The sequence below is a fragment of the Strongylocentrotus purpuratus genome, unplaced genomic scaffold, assembly GCF_000002235.5.
Source record: "Strongylocentrotus purpuratus isolate Spur 01 unplaced genomic scaffold, Spur_5.0 spur5_scaffold_8, whole genome shotgun sequence".
In the NCBI taxonomy this organism is placed as follows: Eukaryota; Metazoa; Echinodermata; class Echinoidea; order Camarodonta; family Strongylocentrotidae; genus Strongylocentrotus; species Strongylocentrotus purpuratus.
In genome coordinates this window covers 9,720,048-9,738,940 of record NW_022145614.1, presented here as the reverse complement: position 1 = coordinate 9,738,940, position 18,893 = coordinate 9,720,048, and the positions used below count along the sequence as shown (strand labels likewise).

The 18,893-nt window shown below is 37.8% G+C and overlaps 1 protein-coding gene across 1 annotated transcript; it reads right to left on the bottom strand.

Annotated features, from left to right (window-relative positions):
- Positions 1 to 7,409: 7,409 nt before the first annotated feature.
- On the bottom strand, positions 7,410 to 16,628 carry LOC583890 (adenine phosphoribosyltransferase; the record flags this gene model as incomplete). The annotated part of the gene is made up of 5 exons (XM_783779.5): positions 7,410 to 8,577; positions 9,561 to 9,639; positions 11,545 to 11,678; positions 12,897 to 13,003; positions 16,555 to 16,628. Coding segments are annotated over 5 exons (540 nt in total), but the record flags the coding sequence as incomplete, so codon positions are not given.
- Positions 16,629 to 18,893: the final 2,265 nt, after the last annotated feature.

Genomic DNA, 18,893 nt, shown 5'->3' with positions numbered 1-18,893 from the left:
TTTTGGAGGGTCAATGAATATTCATGAGCAATGACGTAAAAAATACGCCAACTACTGTTTGTCGATTGGCCATCGACAAAATGTTTTATGTATTAGGTCATGCATAAAACATTTTTTGCATTCCCAGAATTCCCTACGATTTGAGCACGAAAATGGCGGTTGTATGAACTGCAACTTTCAAGTTATTCAATTACGAACAATGAAACATTTTTCTTTAAAGTGAATTTCTATTATAATAGAAGTTTGTCAAGTACATCTCAGTGAAGCAGAAAATCTTCAGGCGAACACTGGCATCGAAGTGATACCCTATGATATCAAGAAAAGTAAGTAAAGATCCATTTTGTGTGAAGGTCTCTGAAATGATTGTGATGTGTTCGTCATTGCAGTGAGCGGCTCTCCGCATTGTCACAACGTATTACCCGGTTAACCCCCAACCCCATCCTCTTTTCTTTCTTCTGACCAAAGAATATTAACTGATTGAATGAACTCTAATTTAAGTCATCGACGGTAGTATTTTCAGAAACAATCAGGAGTTTACCGTAGGTTATTTCATTAGAGCACATCTCATAATTTTAAGTTCAGTTCATAGCTTGATTACCGATAGTAATCGGTCGTAGATGTGGACCTGTTGGAGACTGCGCAAATGGCTCATTGCTAGTCCAAGCCGATGAGATCTCGTCGAGCGGAATATGATTTTCAATCCGCCGGGGCTAGCCGGCTGTAACACCAAGAAGCGACTGCGTTTCCTGAGCTGGCGCGGCTATGACTTTACAGTGTGTTACTGTTAGTGTTACAGTAAAGCCTAGATCTAGACTAGTATTCATAGCATATTCTAGCCTGAATTTTCTGTCTCTTTCGTTCGTTAGCCTCTGATTTGGGTAGGGTCGGCTCCTCTCTTTAGCCGACCCTACCCAAATCAGAGGCTAACGAATGAAAGAGACAGAAAAATTCGGGCTAAGCAGGCCTAGATCTAGCAGTTGCACTGTCTTAAGTAGATCTAGAAGTCTATAGAAGTCTAGACCTAAACAGCATTTAACCCCGCATCTAGTATAGATCTAGGCCTAGATCTAGGGCTAGATTCTAGGCCTAATGTACTCTAACAAAAAAGACTAAATAAATGCCTGATGTAGACTTCCTCTAGATCTAGATCTAGGTGGATCAATGTGGAAGTTATGGGGGGGGGGGGTGCACAATCATTCTGTGCCCCCTTTTTAAGATGTGGCATAGCCATAGGGACGGGTCTAGATCTAGATCTAATAGCTTGTAGCAAAGACTTCCAAAGCCATGGGTCTAGGCTCGTTTTTGATCCACTAGACTAGTCGTGCACATGTGTCATTGTGATCCAGGTCCAGATTCAGCTTAGGCCGATGAAAGTTGATCTCATGGTTCTCGTCAGCGCCCGCATCAAATTTTGCTCGCGCATCAAAAAAGTTCAACACTCATCGCCGACGAAATTCCCGCGTCAAAAAGTCCAGATATGAAATTGCCGCCTCAAAAAATCAACAATATTTTCGATTGGCTGCCAGTATAATAAAACAGGGCCTTAAGTTTAAGTCAGAAACGAGACAGTATAAATGAAAATGAAATGAAATGAAGATGGTGTCACAGAAACCCAAATATCACAGAAAATTTGGAAGAAATAGTCATTGGAGTATGATATTGGTGTAAGAGCGTTACATGTACCGGTATAATGTACAAGACTCGATACCCTCGACAAGTTCTATTGGTTTGTATATGAAAGATGAATTTGGATCAAAATCCCTCATTCAAATTCTAAATATGCCCGCGAGAACATGAAATCAAAGTCAGATGAAAGATGAAAGTTGATCTAAATCCCTCATCAAAATCTCAACAATGCCTGACGAGAACCATGAGATCAACTTTCATCGGCCTTAGTTTGAATGTAGATCTAGGCTAGATCTACCAACAACAACAAAAACAAAACAAAAAGGGGGTCTCCCCCCCCCCCCCTCCTCCCCACCTCCCACTTCCCCTGATTTCGCTCTTAGTTATGTCATTGTGCCTTGTTTGAAATAATTAGTTTATTTTCAGGATTTTATGCCACTCCTTAGTTTTATGTTGGTGAGAATTCTGGATCCAACCCTACATATGACATGGATATTTCTTTCTCTAAAGGACATGAACAAAGTTATACACTGATAACTAATGCATGCATTTGATATTAGCAGGAACCTTACTAAGTTTCTGTTTTCTTTTAATTGTAGATGCTATGGAACAAAGAAGCAGATAATGATCACAGAAGTGCAACAAAGAGCACCAGGACCTTATCAACAAATGTATCTAATCAGGAACAGGACACCTAAGACCTAAGTTGAACTTTGGCAAGGTATGTTTGTATGAAGTTCGAAAATATTCAGGCTGTATAATCTAAGCCCGTGCGAACACCACACTCGACTTGGACTATATACAAAGATTTGGGGAACTGTCATCTTGTGTTGCATTATATCTTGTAATTCTCATTTATTCTCTAGCTTTTTATTTAGGTCACAAACTATGGTGTTGCTACAGTTTATTCTCTCAGCATATTAAAAGATGTACTCAAAGGTACTTCTCCTAAATATTACATTATATCTAACAAACTTTTGTTCACAAAAGTCTAGCCAATAATAACTTAAAATAAATTGGAAATTACTTTTAAAATAATTGGAAATACATTTAAACCTTTACTCTTCTCTTCAAAAAAGCCCTATCAGATAGACATAAGTTTATCATTTTTTAATAAAATTAAAATGCAAGACCTAAAAAAAGTGGGGAGGTACTATTTTTGAAAATCCAATATAATGCAGCAGTTTTAATCTTATTTGATTTCTCCTCTCTTTTTGTTTTTTATTATGCAGGTTGTCCCATGCAGAAGGTTTGATTCCCAGGCTTCTTTTGGACAAGTCGCTTGTCTACCCTCATCTTGAGAACTGTTCCAGTGTCTGGGATCCCTACAACATCTCAGATGTCCAGGACGCTACTTCACAATGGGGACCACAAGAGAACCAGCAGTTTGACTGAGATGATCAGCACCTTTTAGTTGCCTACTATATTTACAACTACAAGGCACTCTGCAAGAAGACTGGGAATGGTGCACAAGATAGTCAATGGTCTCTCCGCTCTCCCTTGAAAATCTCCCCACTGCACTACTTATTATAGCTACTTGCGCCCTCTATATAGCAAACAATGCCTAATCGGTGCCTACTGGTCCCCCATGATCCTCTTTTTCTTATATTAATTGAGAGCTGATTTGATGAGATAACCACCTGTCAGTGACCTTGCAGGGTGGTCTAATCCCCCTGGCCAAACTAGTACAGACGGGCTTTAACAAATCAGGAGCAGGAAGTACCATGACATGACCCTCCAGTTGCACCAAGCCAGAAGCGACATAGACAAGTTTGTATTTGCCCAACACTCTGTCCCAAAGTTAATGGAACTGACTTCCAGCAAATATAGTGCATGCTGACAGTTCAGCTGCCAGGGACTACTTCTGAGGCATCTACTCTCCTTATCCCACTTAAAAGGAAAGTCCACCCCCAAAATAAGTTTGTTTCGATAGAGGCAGAATAATAAGAAAATCAGGTGAGTGAAAGTTTGAGCAAATTCTGAATAAAAATAAGAAAGTTATGAATTATTGAAGTTGTGATCAATCAAATACAAATTGGCAACTCTGTGACTTATTATACGAGCTCTCCTTCATTTGCTTTATGCATAATATTCCATAAAATCATGTTTTCTTCGTTATTGATGACGGAATATATATTTGTTCCTTGCAGGGAGAGTATAGAAACATATTTGCAATTATTATATTTAGGGTGCATGTATGGTTGAAATTTTTCTTGAGGGAAAATGAAAATTTTAGATTTTTTTAGTACTGAGCAAATGGAAATTGAGCTCGCATGATACGTCATAGAGTTGCTAATTTGTGTTTGATTGATCACAACTTCAAAAATCCTAACTTCATTATTTTTAATCGGAATTTGCTCAAACTTTCACTGACTTGTTTCTCTCATTTTTCTACTCCCATTAAAACTAACTTAATTTCAGGGTGGACTTCCCCTTTAAAAACAGTCTGTCTTCCTCACACCACTTGTAATCTTTAGTATTAGTTCATCTTCGTGATAGGCTACAACACCTTTTGAAGATTACTAGAAGAATAAGAAGAAAATATATCGAGGATCATGAAAGTAATCATATCTTCTTTTAAATGCGTGTACATGTAATATAGTTTTTTGATATTTAATCTTAAGTCAAGTTCTGACAAAAATATTAGGGATGCTGAACTGGATAGTAAATTGAAGGGGGGGGGTATAAAATGATGTAGTTCAATAGTAATACTGTAGTAATATAATTATACACTGTCGCTCATAAAGTTGGAATATTTTTGTTTTACCCCAATTTATGGAATTATTTTAAAAATAATTTAAAAATAATAGATCTAGATAATAGTATACATTCTCAGATCTTATTTTTAAATTATTTATAAAATAATTCCATAAATTGGGGTAAAACAAAAATATTCCAACTAATAGTAACAATAATGATAATGATCATGATAATAGTAGTGATAATAATGATAATACAGGTAGTAGTAAAAACAACAACAATAATGTCCAATGTAAGATAAAGTACTCATAAAACTCAGTATATACCTGTTCTTTACATAATAAAATAGCATGTTGATATTATTGAATATTTTTTTCAAAATCTACATTAAACTTTTACAACTGAAAAATTTGAATTCAAGAGACAGCCCCCCCCCCCCCCCCCCCCCATCCATTTGCCCTCCTTTTGTTGATTTCATGTTGGATTTAAAAAGATATTTATAGAAACAAAATATGTTCATAAATGAGTTCATAAATGTTAATAAATTAGTTGATACTGCTTAATTCTGTTCTTTTCATTTTCTTATTTTGTGAAATATATGTGATTATGATGATGTAGGCACTCTGTAATGATAATGCCGTATGACTGAGGTGAGATGGGGTCTGATGCAGTATTGTGTAGAATTGAGTATGGTGTTCGACCTTTTAATGTTTGTTTATATCTGGTATCAGCGAGATAGATTTAACCATCTTTCCTAATGAGAGAAAGCGGAAATGTAACAAGAGAGTGGGCAAGACTAATGTATAAATACAGTATAAAAAATGGTTTACAATAAAGATGAGGGGGGGGGGGTTAAATAAAGAATGAGTCAATGCCAAAATGATGAAAGCATAGGTAATTGGGGTGTGGATGGGGGAGGGAGGTTAATAGAGCCTATGGAAATGTCAATATTGGAAGGGGTCCCTGTATTGAACATGTTACTGTTGGGGGGGGGGGCAAATTTCCAAAAAATCGGTGGCGACGAATGCAAAAATTTAAATTTCATTGGGGATGGGGCACAATTTGAAGAACATTGAAGTCGAGGTAAGAATGATTCATTATTTGGACACTAAAAATATAAATATATCACTTGTTAAGTCGGCTAAATGATCAGTGCAGTTTTTCTGATTTAAAAAATATTTAAGTTAATAAACAAACCAAAAAAGAGGTAAAAAATGAATTGAGGTACCACAGTGAAATGGGGTCATTATTTTTGCCTTTTAACTGAACTGAATTTTTCAAAAATGTACTTTCCATCCTGGTGACAGTGAAGTTTGTGGCCCCAACTAAGTCAAACATTTAAAAGTTTATTACCCCCCCCCCCCCCCCCCAACACACACACCTCCACAACACACACACCTCCACAACTCTGCATGACCTTTGTTCTACATTTATCCGGCCCAATTAAGGATTATGTCGATATAGTAACGCATGCGCATTGTCTTTTTTTCATGCGTTAATATGCTAATAAGTGGAAAAGAGCTCATGAATATTCCAAATTTTAATTTAAATACTTTGCGCGCTACGCGCAGTCCAAAATCCCCATTTCGCTGGTGCACTAAAACTTTGTCGTCTTCATAGGCTAATACATGAAAAGTGGAAGCAGTGTGCACTTTTGACCCTCCAAAATTTCCCCATGGCTAGACGGATGCAGAAGCGGAGTTGAACCCCCCTGATTTCTAATATAAAGTTGGCCCTCTACGATGCCAAAACAAGATGTGGAAACTTTTTCTTTCTTTCCGAGGAGGGCGAGGTGATGGTAGTCTTCTTTCCTCGATCCACCTCATCCGCCTTCTTCTTCTTCTAGTTCTTCCTCCTCTTCTTTTCTTTGCCTTTTATTCCTTACTCGAAGGTTTGTTCTCCCTGTACGTTTCTTGAATTAAAAATATAAATCAATGAGGTATCCGCCCCCCCCCCCCCCGAAAAAATAAACTGTTTTACAAAGTTTAGGCAATCTTTTATGTTTTCTCAGAACACCCCCCCCCCCCCCTCTCTGTCTATCTCTCTCTCCCTCTCCACTCTTTTTTTTTTTACTAAATCCCTTTCATTAGGCACTTAGCCCCAACATTTGTAGACCTACTAGAGCTTTCCAACAACAAAAATGAGTAACTTAATACTACAGGTCTATAGGCATGCAGTGTATTAAATAGTGACTCGGTAACATTGTTGAAGGTTGATGAAAAAAATTGCCTAATTTTTGTATAAAATGTTACTTACTATATTTCTTCTACTGTACCAACCCTCTGACATGCAAAAAAATCCTGAAAAAATTCTCAAACCACGAAGATATGGTTTTCTTTGAAGGCGTCAACCTATGACACCCTCCAACAGTGATTAGATTCTCCCAACCATTTTTGAATTTTCCCAACCGTTTTTCCATGAAAAGACATAAAACAGGCTATAAAAATCTGTCAACACTTAAATGTCTGGAATGGAATGTAGAGCCATTTTATTGCTTTATGACGATTTACATTCACCTAAAATGAAATTAAATTGTAATAATATAGTTGGGAGAATTAAGGAATCGATCAGATCAGTTTTTCCTAATTTGTACCATGAATAAGTCTGTTTTCACTCAAATTTTCAGATTATCTTTAATTGTACATCTAGCATTGAAGTCACCACCTTAGCACCACTATCTCTCATCTGAACAATGTTACCAAGTATCCCTATTAACCTTTCCAAACTTTCTTCATTATCCTTCATCCATTATATCATTGCAATTATGAATTTGTGACCAACTCGAAAAAAAGAAAGTGAAAATAGTATAGTTTTGTAAAAAAGAACTTTGGACTTGTAATAACTTATAGTAGGTAAAATTGCTTTACCATACTTTCGATATGTATCCATATGCTGCATTTTAATTTATCTAAATTCTCATTTATTTTTTTCTCTCTTTCTATCTTGATTCTACTGTTATTTTTTGTTTATAAACCAATGGAAACAGAAAGAAGTAAAAAAAAAAAAAAAATCAACTTATACATACTTTATAACACAATTCAAACACATATATTATGTACATACAAAAAAAACATATATAGATATATATTAATTTTTTAGATTTATTTATGTTTTGGAACATGATGTCTTGGGATCAATACATTTAATGGAATAATAATAATATCATTATATTTTCTTGTAAAGCACATATCATAATATAATTCAACTGTCTTTATGCGCTTCAAAACAACTTTGAATATTATATCTCCAATTAAACTCAAGCAACTGAAGTGCTCAGTACATTTGAGGAATATATCCTGACGGGGGAACACTTACTAGACCTGGGTCGAATAGTGTGGCAAATGTAGATTGATGTCTTGCCAAATGACATCACGTTAGGAAAGTAAACCTTGTGACCTACAGTCCAGTGACATATCCACTAGACCATAGCACCTCCGGATGTGCAAATAACATTCTATTCCAGTTACAAACAAGAACAAACACCAAAGATAATGAAAGAAAAATAATGATATATGGAAGCCCTGTATGGAATGGAAGTTCTGTATGACTGAAAACTCTTTGTCAATATTACATATCGCCAAGGCTCTATATATATATATATATATATATACATATATTATTGTGATGTATCATTGGTTCTACAACCCATTGGTCCTATCACAAAATAATGGTCAAATGTCTGAGCAGTTCTAAATACAATGAATTGGTCCTATAGACGATTGGTCTTATCATTCATTAGGATACAGGGCAAGGTCTATCGAGAGGTAGGACCAATGGTATAAGTAGGACCATAGAGGTGCCCCTGACGCAATATTTTCTGTTGGTTCCCATTGATCTGACAAAATATTCATCTAACCTCGGAATATCCGCAATACTAAACCTACCCTTGTTTATCCCTACCTCTTAACCTAAACCTTACAATCCAACTGGGAAATAAAACCAATGGAACAAAAAAAAAATGCCCCAATCCTCCCAACCCCCTCCCTCCCCCCCCCCCCCCCCCCCAAAAAAAAAAAAAATCCTCCAGGTCCTATGATCCCCTGGTCCAATGGTACATAGGGCCATAGAGATGCCCAGTTGTGAAAGTCTATTGCAGGTATCCGTCTCATTCTCCTTCGAAATCTATAAGGGTGTGGAACGGGTCGGTGAGTTTCTCCTTTCCTTTGAGGTCTGTCAGTTCGATGATGACCAGACACTCCAGTACTTTCGCTTCCATGTTCTTCACCAGCTGGCAGGCAGCCATCATGGTGCCTGCATAGACGGAGGAAAATATCAAAAGGGAAAGGAAGAGTAAAGATGGTGAAAAATCAAAATGGTAAAACAATATTTGGACACAATTATACTCAAGGAATATCTTCTGCTGCACAAATCACTTCCTAAATCAACATTGGTATTGCAGAGATGCCGACCTTCATCAACAAAAAAAAAGTATTCTGAAGAGGAAAAAACAGTATTTTTGAAAAAAATCTCTCAACTTAACATATCGCCTAATAGAGCAGCTTAAAAAAAAAAAGCGGTACTACGTAAACGTACCCGGATCGGAGTGCCACATGCATACCGTACACGTGGGAAGTTTGCAACGTGCGCAGTTTGGGGCCCCGTATCACCGTCCTGCGAGCATTGTTCGAAGACATAGGTGGATAATACACAAAGCCCATGATCAAAAATTAAGAAACTCATCAATTTAAAAAATAAAAATTAAATTAAAAAAACATAACAAAACATACAAAAAAGGTACTGCCGTATTCACAGCAAAAAAACGAACAAATACGGCAAAAACAGAACAGTTGTCATCTCTGGTATTGGTGTACCATGGTCCACGGATGGTTGGAGGTCATTTTTATCCCTCTAGCAGTCATGGTCAACGGTGGTTTTCCACTAGTGCTCAAAGTACATATTGTTTTGCTATTGGGCAAACACTGTTGGTAGAGGGCGCATATGATCCATGTATTGTGGCAGTAGGTAAATACTTAGTATCATCACACAGACATCTTCTGTGGCCAATGATAGCCCTAGATCATTCTGATAAAATCACATATTACTTGTTCATCAATTTTGCCTCTTTGGGATTTAAAAAAGAATGACCTTGTCACAAGCAGCTTTGAGTAGTAAAAGACAACCAGTCCCAACATATCCTTAGCAAAATAGCAACCACAATTGTGGTGTAGCTCTCGTCCCTTTTTTCCCTTGGATAATTAAGCACCCTCAAGAAAAAAATGTGGGATCAAACTTACCTCCTGTTGCTATGAGATCGTCAACAATAAGGATCTTCTGGCCAGCCGTGATAGCGCCCTTCTGCATCTCAAATACATCCTTCAAAAAGGAAAGAAGGAAGATTAAAGAGAGTGGTAAGGACCCAGTACATGAGGGAGATATAATCGAGGTGAAGAAAGAGAGATTGGATAGAAAGATAGTGTGTAAGGGGAAGGCGGGGGGGGGGGGGGGGGGGGGGGGGGGGGGGGGGGGGGAGAGAATGAGATAATTAGGACGGAAAAAGGACGGTTTCTGTTTCTTATAAAGCCTCTACCAGTTACAAAGTAACCGACCAAAGCACTACAGTATTATTAACCCGTTCACTGGATTCTGTTACAATTCTGCCATTTACAGTGCACACTCTCCACTCCCTTGGCGAGCATTCTAGTCAGTTGCCCAATTGCAGCCAGACACATGCTAATCCAACCACTTTGATGTTTGCATCTTATAGGGTACCCATTTAGCACATGGGTGGAGAGGAGCAATGTAGATAAAAATGCCTTGCTCAAGGATGTTGGGGATGGAACCCACGACCTTTGCATTCACAGTCGAGTGATTAGACCCCTCAACTATGACACCTCTACTACTACTGCTGCTACTGCATGGTAGTTTCCCCAGGAATACATTTGATTTGTTTTCCTTCTATACCATACATTTACTTATTCACACATCGAGGGATCGGTGACACAAAGACGTAACTCCATTTTGGCCATTTTGAGAAAAAAGTGGTTTATGTGTCACTGAGTACTTGGGCCGTAAGGAGTAAATCTGTGTTTCACTAGCCTTTGCCTTCAATGGGATGTTGGGTGGAGTTAAGTGTTTGTGTTTCCTGGAAAACCCACATTTTTCTGAACATTTTGAAATCAAATACTCATTTTGGCAAAATATGGAGTTACGTCTTTGTGTCACCGAACCCTCAAAATATAAAAAACATGATTACACATATAAATTTGTATGTACATGCAATATGGTATCTGTAGTCAGAATAGCAACCATACTTATATTCTAGTACTGTATAATCAAAACAAGAATAATGACAGACATCTGTTGCTAGAGGTCATATTACCATACAAATAGCCTTCTCAAGGTCATTCAATGTTATACAAATATTGTATGCTCTGGCATTTAATATTACAAAATATATGAATCAGACAAATATCAGAATTCCCAAATGATGTTATATTTCACTGAGGCCACATGCCAAAGTTAACATATAATAGCACAAGGGGAATTCTAAATTTAGAAGTGAGTCTGTATATTGAACAACAAAATGCATGCATTATTTGGTATATAAAATTGAGGGTATTTGTGATCCTTTGGATTCAGGCCCTCTTGATTACATTCAGGTTGCTCCCACGTCAGATGCGAACAGCTAAGACAATGCAAACAGTGTGTACGTGCTGGAAAGAGAGGCGTGCAGTCTCGTTCACTTTTGTACGCATTTTACCATGCAAAAAAGGTTGATATATTGCATGCCGCCTTGCACGTAACAAAATGTTGAGAGTCACCTGAAAGCTCCGCAGCCAATAGGATGCTCTCTAAACAAATACCCCATTTTATATAATTGCATGTTGTGTCAGCTTCAATCAGCGATATTTGGTATTGAATAAAAGGTCTACTGTTTTGTTGGTCTAATATAATATGTTCTCATCGTAGCACTATAATTTCATCCGGTAATTTCATGACAATATTAGATCTATTTACAAGAGTGGCTCATAAAGTACAGGTAAGATAAAACTGAGTAGTTAGCAATTCATTTATGATTTTACAAGTGAGAAAAAAAGCTTGGCATTACAATTCTGTGCCCATCAGAATATCACACACATCTTTACTCTGATAAACTTTGTAAGTTTTAAAATATATTTGTTTTGGCACAAAGACAACTAGCATTTGTAGCAAATTCATAGAGTAAATAAACAGTACAATAAACAATCAACTTCTTGTTTAGTACTGTACTAAACTTACTGTGCCGTACTCCAGTGTATAGGACACCTGGATACATTCACCAGGTAGCTTGCCTTTCTTGCGGATTGGTGCAAAACCACATCCTAGTCTCAGCGCCAACATAGGACCAAACAGAAAGCCCCTCGCTTCAAGACCTGTTACAAGAGAATAAAAAAAGAGGATATTGCCACATTAAGCAAATTCTACATTCCTAGGAAATTCTAAATGGCTTTAGTGTTTTATGTTCAGTTGATTATGGTTGTTTATGAATGATTATTTGGAACATAGGAATGATAAATATATATCATGAAGTCTTCAAATTATATTTTCAAAGAGATCTCAAAATTGCAAAAATTGATATTTGTTGAAAATAACAATTTCAGGTATGAGACACAGACTTGGGGGTATGAAACTATTGTCTAATCAAATCATGACTACCTGTATGTCTACTGTAGTCCTATTTGAAATATGAATGCATTCCCAGGGAAATACCTCTTATACTTCACTACTAATATGTTGTACTGAATGAAAATTAACAAAAAAGAAAGAGAATGTCATTTGAAACTTTCACTACAGAAGATAAAAAGTTTATGCAAAACACATTTACAGGAGACTGTAAATTGCGTTGATTTAAAGACGCATAGAAGCGCGCGCTCATGGGAAATTTGACACTGTTCAGGTGTTTACCCAATAACAGGTGTTGCCAATCACCAGGATAAGCCTTATGTAATGCTTTGCTTTTTCCTCACCCGAAGACTCTCCAAGAGACTAGGGGGTATTTCTTGATAGAACTCTGGGTTTGCTGTGTGCAGACTTGTATTTCTACCAAGCCTGGTGGCAGCAAATTGTGGCCTTCTGCACATGGAAACCGACGACCCACCCACTTTAAAAATTCTGACATGACTCCATATTCCGTACAATACAAACATGAGGATTCAGTTGAATCAAGATGATTGGTTGACACTCAAACAAAGTATAACGTCATATTTTTTAAAGACTTGTGTGATTCTGTCACTGAATGGAAAATTATGCTATATATGCCCTATGATACTTGAACTTGAGTACAATTAAGTGGTTTGTTTGTCGATTTTAAATCCATGAACAAACCACTTCTCACTGAGCATTTTTGTGAAATGAGGATTTTTACTTGCGAGAACTTTGGGCGAGCATTGGATAACCCAAGCTATAACATACATGATGCTCAGATTCATGTACATAAAATTTAAAAGTAAAAAAGAGGAACTATGATTGAAATGAAACTGCTATTTATCAATACTTTTCGGTTGATAAATCTAGTTTAATAGTCCCAGATATAAAAAACAACTATTTTTTTTAATCTTTCAAACATTGTACGTGCTTGGGTTTTGTCTTACCTACAACAACATCAACTTTATCTTTGAAGTTTTGTTGAACATGATGTACAAGAAGATCAAGCAGGTCACTCAGAATGCTTGGATCCCGAAATAGAGGAAAGATGTCTCTGAAAATACACAAAAATTCAGAAACAGTCAGAAAGAAAAGTAAAAGTGGGAGAAATATCTCAAAGGGGGCACTGGTGAGATGGGATACATGCCATGGGCAGCACTTGAGTACCCTAAAAAAAAAAACGAGAGAGAAGTGGGAAAAGGGGAAGAACATATCTGGAATGTTTATGATTTGCATGAATATATCTATTCTTTATATACTTTAATGTTTGATTCAACCAACTTGCCTCAAACTTTTTATAGTGGATAAGAGAGGTCTACAGTGACAGTGTCGTGTACTGCATACCATGTCTATACATGTATCTGTAGGTACATCAAAAGATTTATTTTACATGTATATAAAAAAATATGTATATCTACATCTTCACAGATTCACATGATCAATGCTTATTGTCTTGTGTGGGAAAAGGATTAGAAGTAGATTACCAATTACCAAACAGACAATTGGACAGGAAAACTGATCATTTTTCAGATTAACCATAGGAAGGAGGGGGTAATCGACCAGCTTCAGTTTTCGGCCGATTGGTTGGATGCATGGTAAAATCCCTTTAAAATACATCGCATAATAGCATATCACATATCCCACACATACCATACCATGCCAGAGTCACTGAAGAACCACATTTGCAATGAAAAATATATCCTAAAATATCACATTTTAGAGATGTAATCGGCGGTCCCGCTACCCGAATCTAAAAAATTGAGTATCTTACGCGTGTCTGTAAGAAATCTGGGTACCATAAAATGAGCTTTATTTCAAATATTTTTCAGATTAAGAGCCCAATTTTGTGCTAGTCGCAAGCTCAAAAGTATCTCACCTCATGTATTAAATCAATGCAGCCGGACACCGCAACGCACACACGATATCTCTGTCTAATTCAGATTCCAATTTCCGATCACTGCAGTACTAGTTTTCGGCCTGGCGAGCTCCGGGGAGCTCCGGCGTGGGATACCTGCTCCGCCCGCTAGTACTATAGATCAGCGCGGAAACGCACGGCGCGCACGCGTGCTTCTTGTTGACTTTGTACATGCAGCCGAAAACTGGTTCGCTATGCCGATAACCGACTCCGAAACCGTGAAAATTGACATGAATATTGTCATGGCAATTCGTGATTTTTTTCTGGAATTCTTTTTTTGTTTAAATAATAATAATATTTGCTTCATGATTTGAACAAGAAATGATAATAAATAGGAAGTCAAAGGGTCCAAAAAATAGGATTTTGTCTTAAGTGGCCGAAAACCCCCTCCTTTACTCTAGATCTCTATAGCAGATTTAAGTGGACCGAAGTAGCCATCTGGCCTGGTATGGAAAATTCTTTAATAAATTGGACATTTATGTAGATGAGCTGAGACCGAGAGACTCACTGATGACTGAACTCGAGCCTCAAATCAAGACAGTTTAAACTTTTACTTTAAGTTTTGATGACCCTATATTTTGGCTATAATTTCTTTGTAGACCATTTAGACCTAGGTCTAGTGCCTTTTTAGTGGTAATAAAATATATAATGTAGGTCTAGACCTATTATTAGATCTAGTAACGAATACGTATACCGGCTGTAGCGTTTACTTTCCACTTTACTCTCCAAAATGGAGTCTTCCAAGCTACCCAAGGTAAAGAAAGGGATTTCCCCCTCCGTCCCGCGGTCGGCCGCCTCCTCCTCCTGCGAATCTGTGCCGCATAAAAAAATAACCCTGGCCGCGTTATTTTTTTATGCGGCACAGATTGGGGCATGGTGCGTGTTGAGCCTATGGGAAGTACGTTCTTTCCCTTCTGAACAGTGTCTGCACGTACGTGAGACTAGGCATGTTCGCTAGCGCATAGAGTGGTGAAGTGTGACGTCATCAAAAATATATTTTTAGAATTTCTCAATTTTGTCTTCATATTCCGAAAGAACACCCAAAATAATGTCCACATGTCGAAAACCAATTGAGTTATGACCATCTGAATGAATATATGTCCTATGGGAACTCAGTGTTATATGCTCTGGCTCCTAACCATTAGGAGCCAGAGCATAACACTGAGTTCCTATGGGGAGTATATTTATTCAGATGGTCATATCTCAGCCAATATTTAACATTTTCATTTGGTTTTCGACATGTGGACATTATTTTGGGTGTTCTTTCAGAATATGAAGACAAAATTGAGAAATTCTAAAAATAGATTTTTATGACATCACAGCTTCGGTACTCTATTAGCGCTGCGAAGAAGTTTGAATATCCATCGCGAACTATGTGTTTAGATAACATTCCTCTTTGTTTAATTAAGTTTTATTGACTAATTATTGTGATGTTCGGCAATATCGTGAAATAGGCCCCGCAACTTACCCGTCTTGTAATCGATTACAAATCATCTTAGACTTCTAACTTCAGTCTTCAGCCAACATTTTCATGGCGGACAGCAATAAAAGGGATATAAAAGTGAGTTAAAAAGGGGGTTGAAAGGGACTTATTTTTAAAATAAAAATTAGGAGGAGGGGGGGGGGGGGGGGCCCCCCAAAAAAGAAAATTAAAAAAGGAAAAATATTTAACTAAAAGATAAATTTAAAGAGAGGGGGCGCGGGGGGGGGGGGGGGGGGGGCCCCCCAAAAAAAAAAAAAAATTAAAATAAAAGATAAATTTAAAGAGAGGGAGCCAAAATATTAAAAAGGAAAAATATTTAAAAAAAGGAAAATTATACAAAAAAGTAAAAATATTAAAATAGGGTCTAAAAGATGAATTTAATCATTTAAATATAACCCTTTTTAATAATTTGCTAGCTTTATTCAGTAAACCTCAAAACACCCCCTAAATTATACTTCGGTGAAAGAAGCCCCACAACCGTGCTGTCCGTTTTGAAAATGCATTGGAGGGACCTTGTTCACGAGTATATAGTATAGTCGTGATACAGGCCCCATGTCCGTGTTGTAGAACATGCAACGCTGTTGCGCGGGGCCTATATCACGAGTTAAATAGGAGACTCGTATAGTATACTCGTGATACAGGCCCCGCGGCTGTGTTGAAGTGCGCGCGATGCCGTAGTGCGGGGCCTCGATAACGAGTATATGTGATACAGGCCGCTGCTGTGTTGAAGTGCGCGCGATGCCGTTGCGCGGGGCCTCGATCACAAAGTATATATAGTGAGTTGGCTGAAGTTAGAAGTCTAGACTCTAGTATAAAATTATAATTGATTCAAAACAGTTGCGGGCCGGGCCTAGACTATATCACGAGTAGACTATGCCTGATGTTCTCCTTATTGACGTGCTGCCTCCTCTTCAGATTTCCAATTGCATTTTAATTGTTGATGTAATGATTTTCCATACGGTAGTGGATTACATTTAACACTATTAAAAATAGACCTCTAGGCCTACTACTAGTACGCACACGACCACTATTAGTCTGTAAATCAAGACCCCTTTTTAAAAAAAGCCCCAATCTGTGCCGCATAAAAAAAATAACGCATGCGGGCCAGGGCAAGCAGGAGCTGGACGTCTGCGGGCGCGGGCGCGGGGCCGGCAGAAGATCATTCATGTACCGTACCACTACGGTACTGGTCGGATTTATTACTCACCTGAATAAAATTCCTGGTTTCGGGAAATCCGGAATCGTCCGATTGCATTCTTTACACGTACTCTCTTCTCTTCGTCAGAAGACATTGCTAATTTGTTGTATCAAATCACAATTGATGACTTCGGAATTCGACCGTAAACATGCACTACACATGGACTCCTGGCCTGGCTGAGGGTACGGTACCAACGTAAAACGGATGATGTTGAAACTTAATGATGTTTTAACAGTTAACATGTACAGTGCCCAACGGGTGAAGCTTTCTCTCACACACCTAATCGGAGATGAAGGTAGCCCATCCAATGTGTAAAAATTGCCAATTTGATAAGGTAAGGATCGCATTGTACACATACAACCGCTATACTACACACACGCAATATATTCTTTGGTATTGTATCCGTCAGGCATGATCAGTGCAACGATGGCTGGCTACCAATTAAAATAGGCATGGTGGTCGGATATAATGAGAGTAGATCATGGAGGGGGGGGGGGGGGGGGGGGTTAAAGCGCAGTACTTAGGGGCAAATCAAAGAATTATACTAAGACCTCACCTCATGTATGTTAGAAATTAAAAGTTATTATCTTCTTTGAATTGCAATATACCCCCGCACCATTATTATAAGTCATGCATGAATGTTATTGTCATAATGTTATATATTTGAAAGGTGGTACACGATTCAAGCTCTATTTGCTTATGTTTCATCACCTTTGTGTGTTCTTTCTTCAAACTGTATATTAGTTGCAACGTGTCTATGAAAATCATTGTTATATTCTTTTTCATGTGAAGTCTATTCAAATGGATTGTAAATTGAAATGATTTGTTATATTCTTTTTATATCATTTTTCATGTGATGTTAACTTCAATGGATTGTGAAATTGTGAACATGCATGCATGCATAAATAAATAAATAAATAATTAAATAAATAAATATGCTTCTCTGGGAAAAGGGGCATTGACTCAATAAATACCAAATCACAGAAACTCTTCACCATTATGTCACCGTCATGTACATATTTTCTATGGATATATTTTTTAAATCTCAACTCTTTACCACATCAGCGTCTTGTACATTGTCGATGGATAAAGTGGAATATTATTCTTCACACCCTACGCTAACTTTTCACCACCCTACCGTCATGTGCATTATCTATGGATAAGCTGGAATATTAACTCTTCACCACCCTACGCTAACTTTTCACACCCTAGCGCCATGTACATTGTCTATGGATAAGCTGGAATATTAACTCTTCACCACCCTACGCTAACTTTTCACCACCCTAGCGCCATGTACATTGTCTATGGATAAATGGTAATATATCTCTTCACCACCCTACGCTATCTTTTCACCGCCCTAGCGTCATGTACATTATCTATGGATAAACTGGAATATTAATTTTTCACACCCTATGCTAACTTTTCACCACCCTAGCGTCATGTACATTGTCTGTGGATAAAGTGGAATATTAATTTTTCACCACCCTACGCTAACTTTTCACCACCCTAGCGTCATGTACATTGTCTATGGATAAAGTGGAATATTAACTCTTCACCACCCTACGCTAACTTTTCACCACCCTAGCGTCATGTACATTGTCTATGGATAAAGTGGAATATTAACTCTTCACCACCCTACGCTATCTTTTCACCACCCTAGCGTCATGTACATTGTCTATGGATAAATGGTAATATTAATTTTTCACCACCCTACGCTAACTTTTCACCACCCTATAGCGCAATGTACATTGTCTATGGATAAACTGGAATAATTATTAACTCTTCACCACCCTACGCTAACTTTTCACCACCCTACAGCGCAATGTACATTATGGATAAACTGCACTCTTAATTTTTCACCACCCTACGCTAACTTTCACCACCCTATATAGCGCCATGTACATAGTCTATAAACTGGAATATTAACTCTTTACCGTGTTAGTTTGTTTTAGTTATGCCTATGCCTTCACGGTTACCATAATGGTAGGAATACTCCCCAGCAGAGGCCGCCCTCCTGGGGGAGTAGGGGCACAGTGCCCCCCCACCTTTCAAGCACCCGAAAAGTGCCCCTTTTTACATAGGAATAGTGCTCTTTTACTCTGATAAGTGCCCCTTTTATTTTGACACGTGCCCCTTTTCCTTCGACAAGTTCCCATTTTCCATTGCAATAAGTGTCCATTTTCCATTCTCGTAAGTGCCCTCTTTAATCTCTAGTACTAGGGTAGGGTGGGGAATTGGAGACCCTTAAGCACATTTCCATAATTTACATAAACATGAAAAATGTTACACATACAGAAAGTTTTGTTTTCTCTTTAGTAACTTTTCTCTATTGGGAAACAAAATTGTGG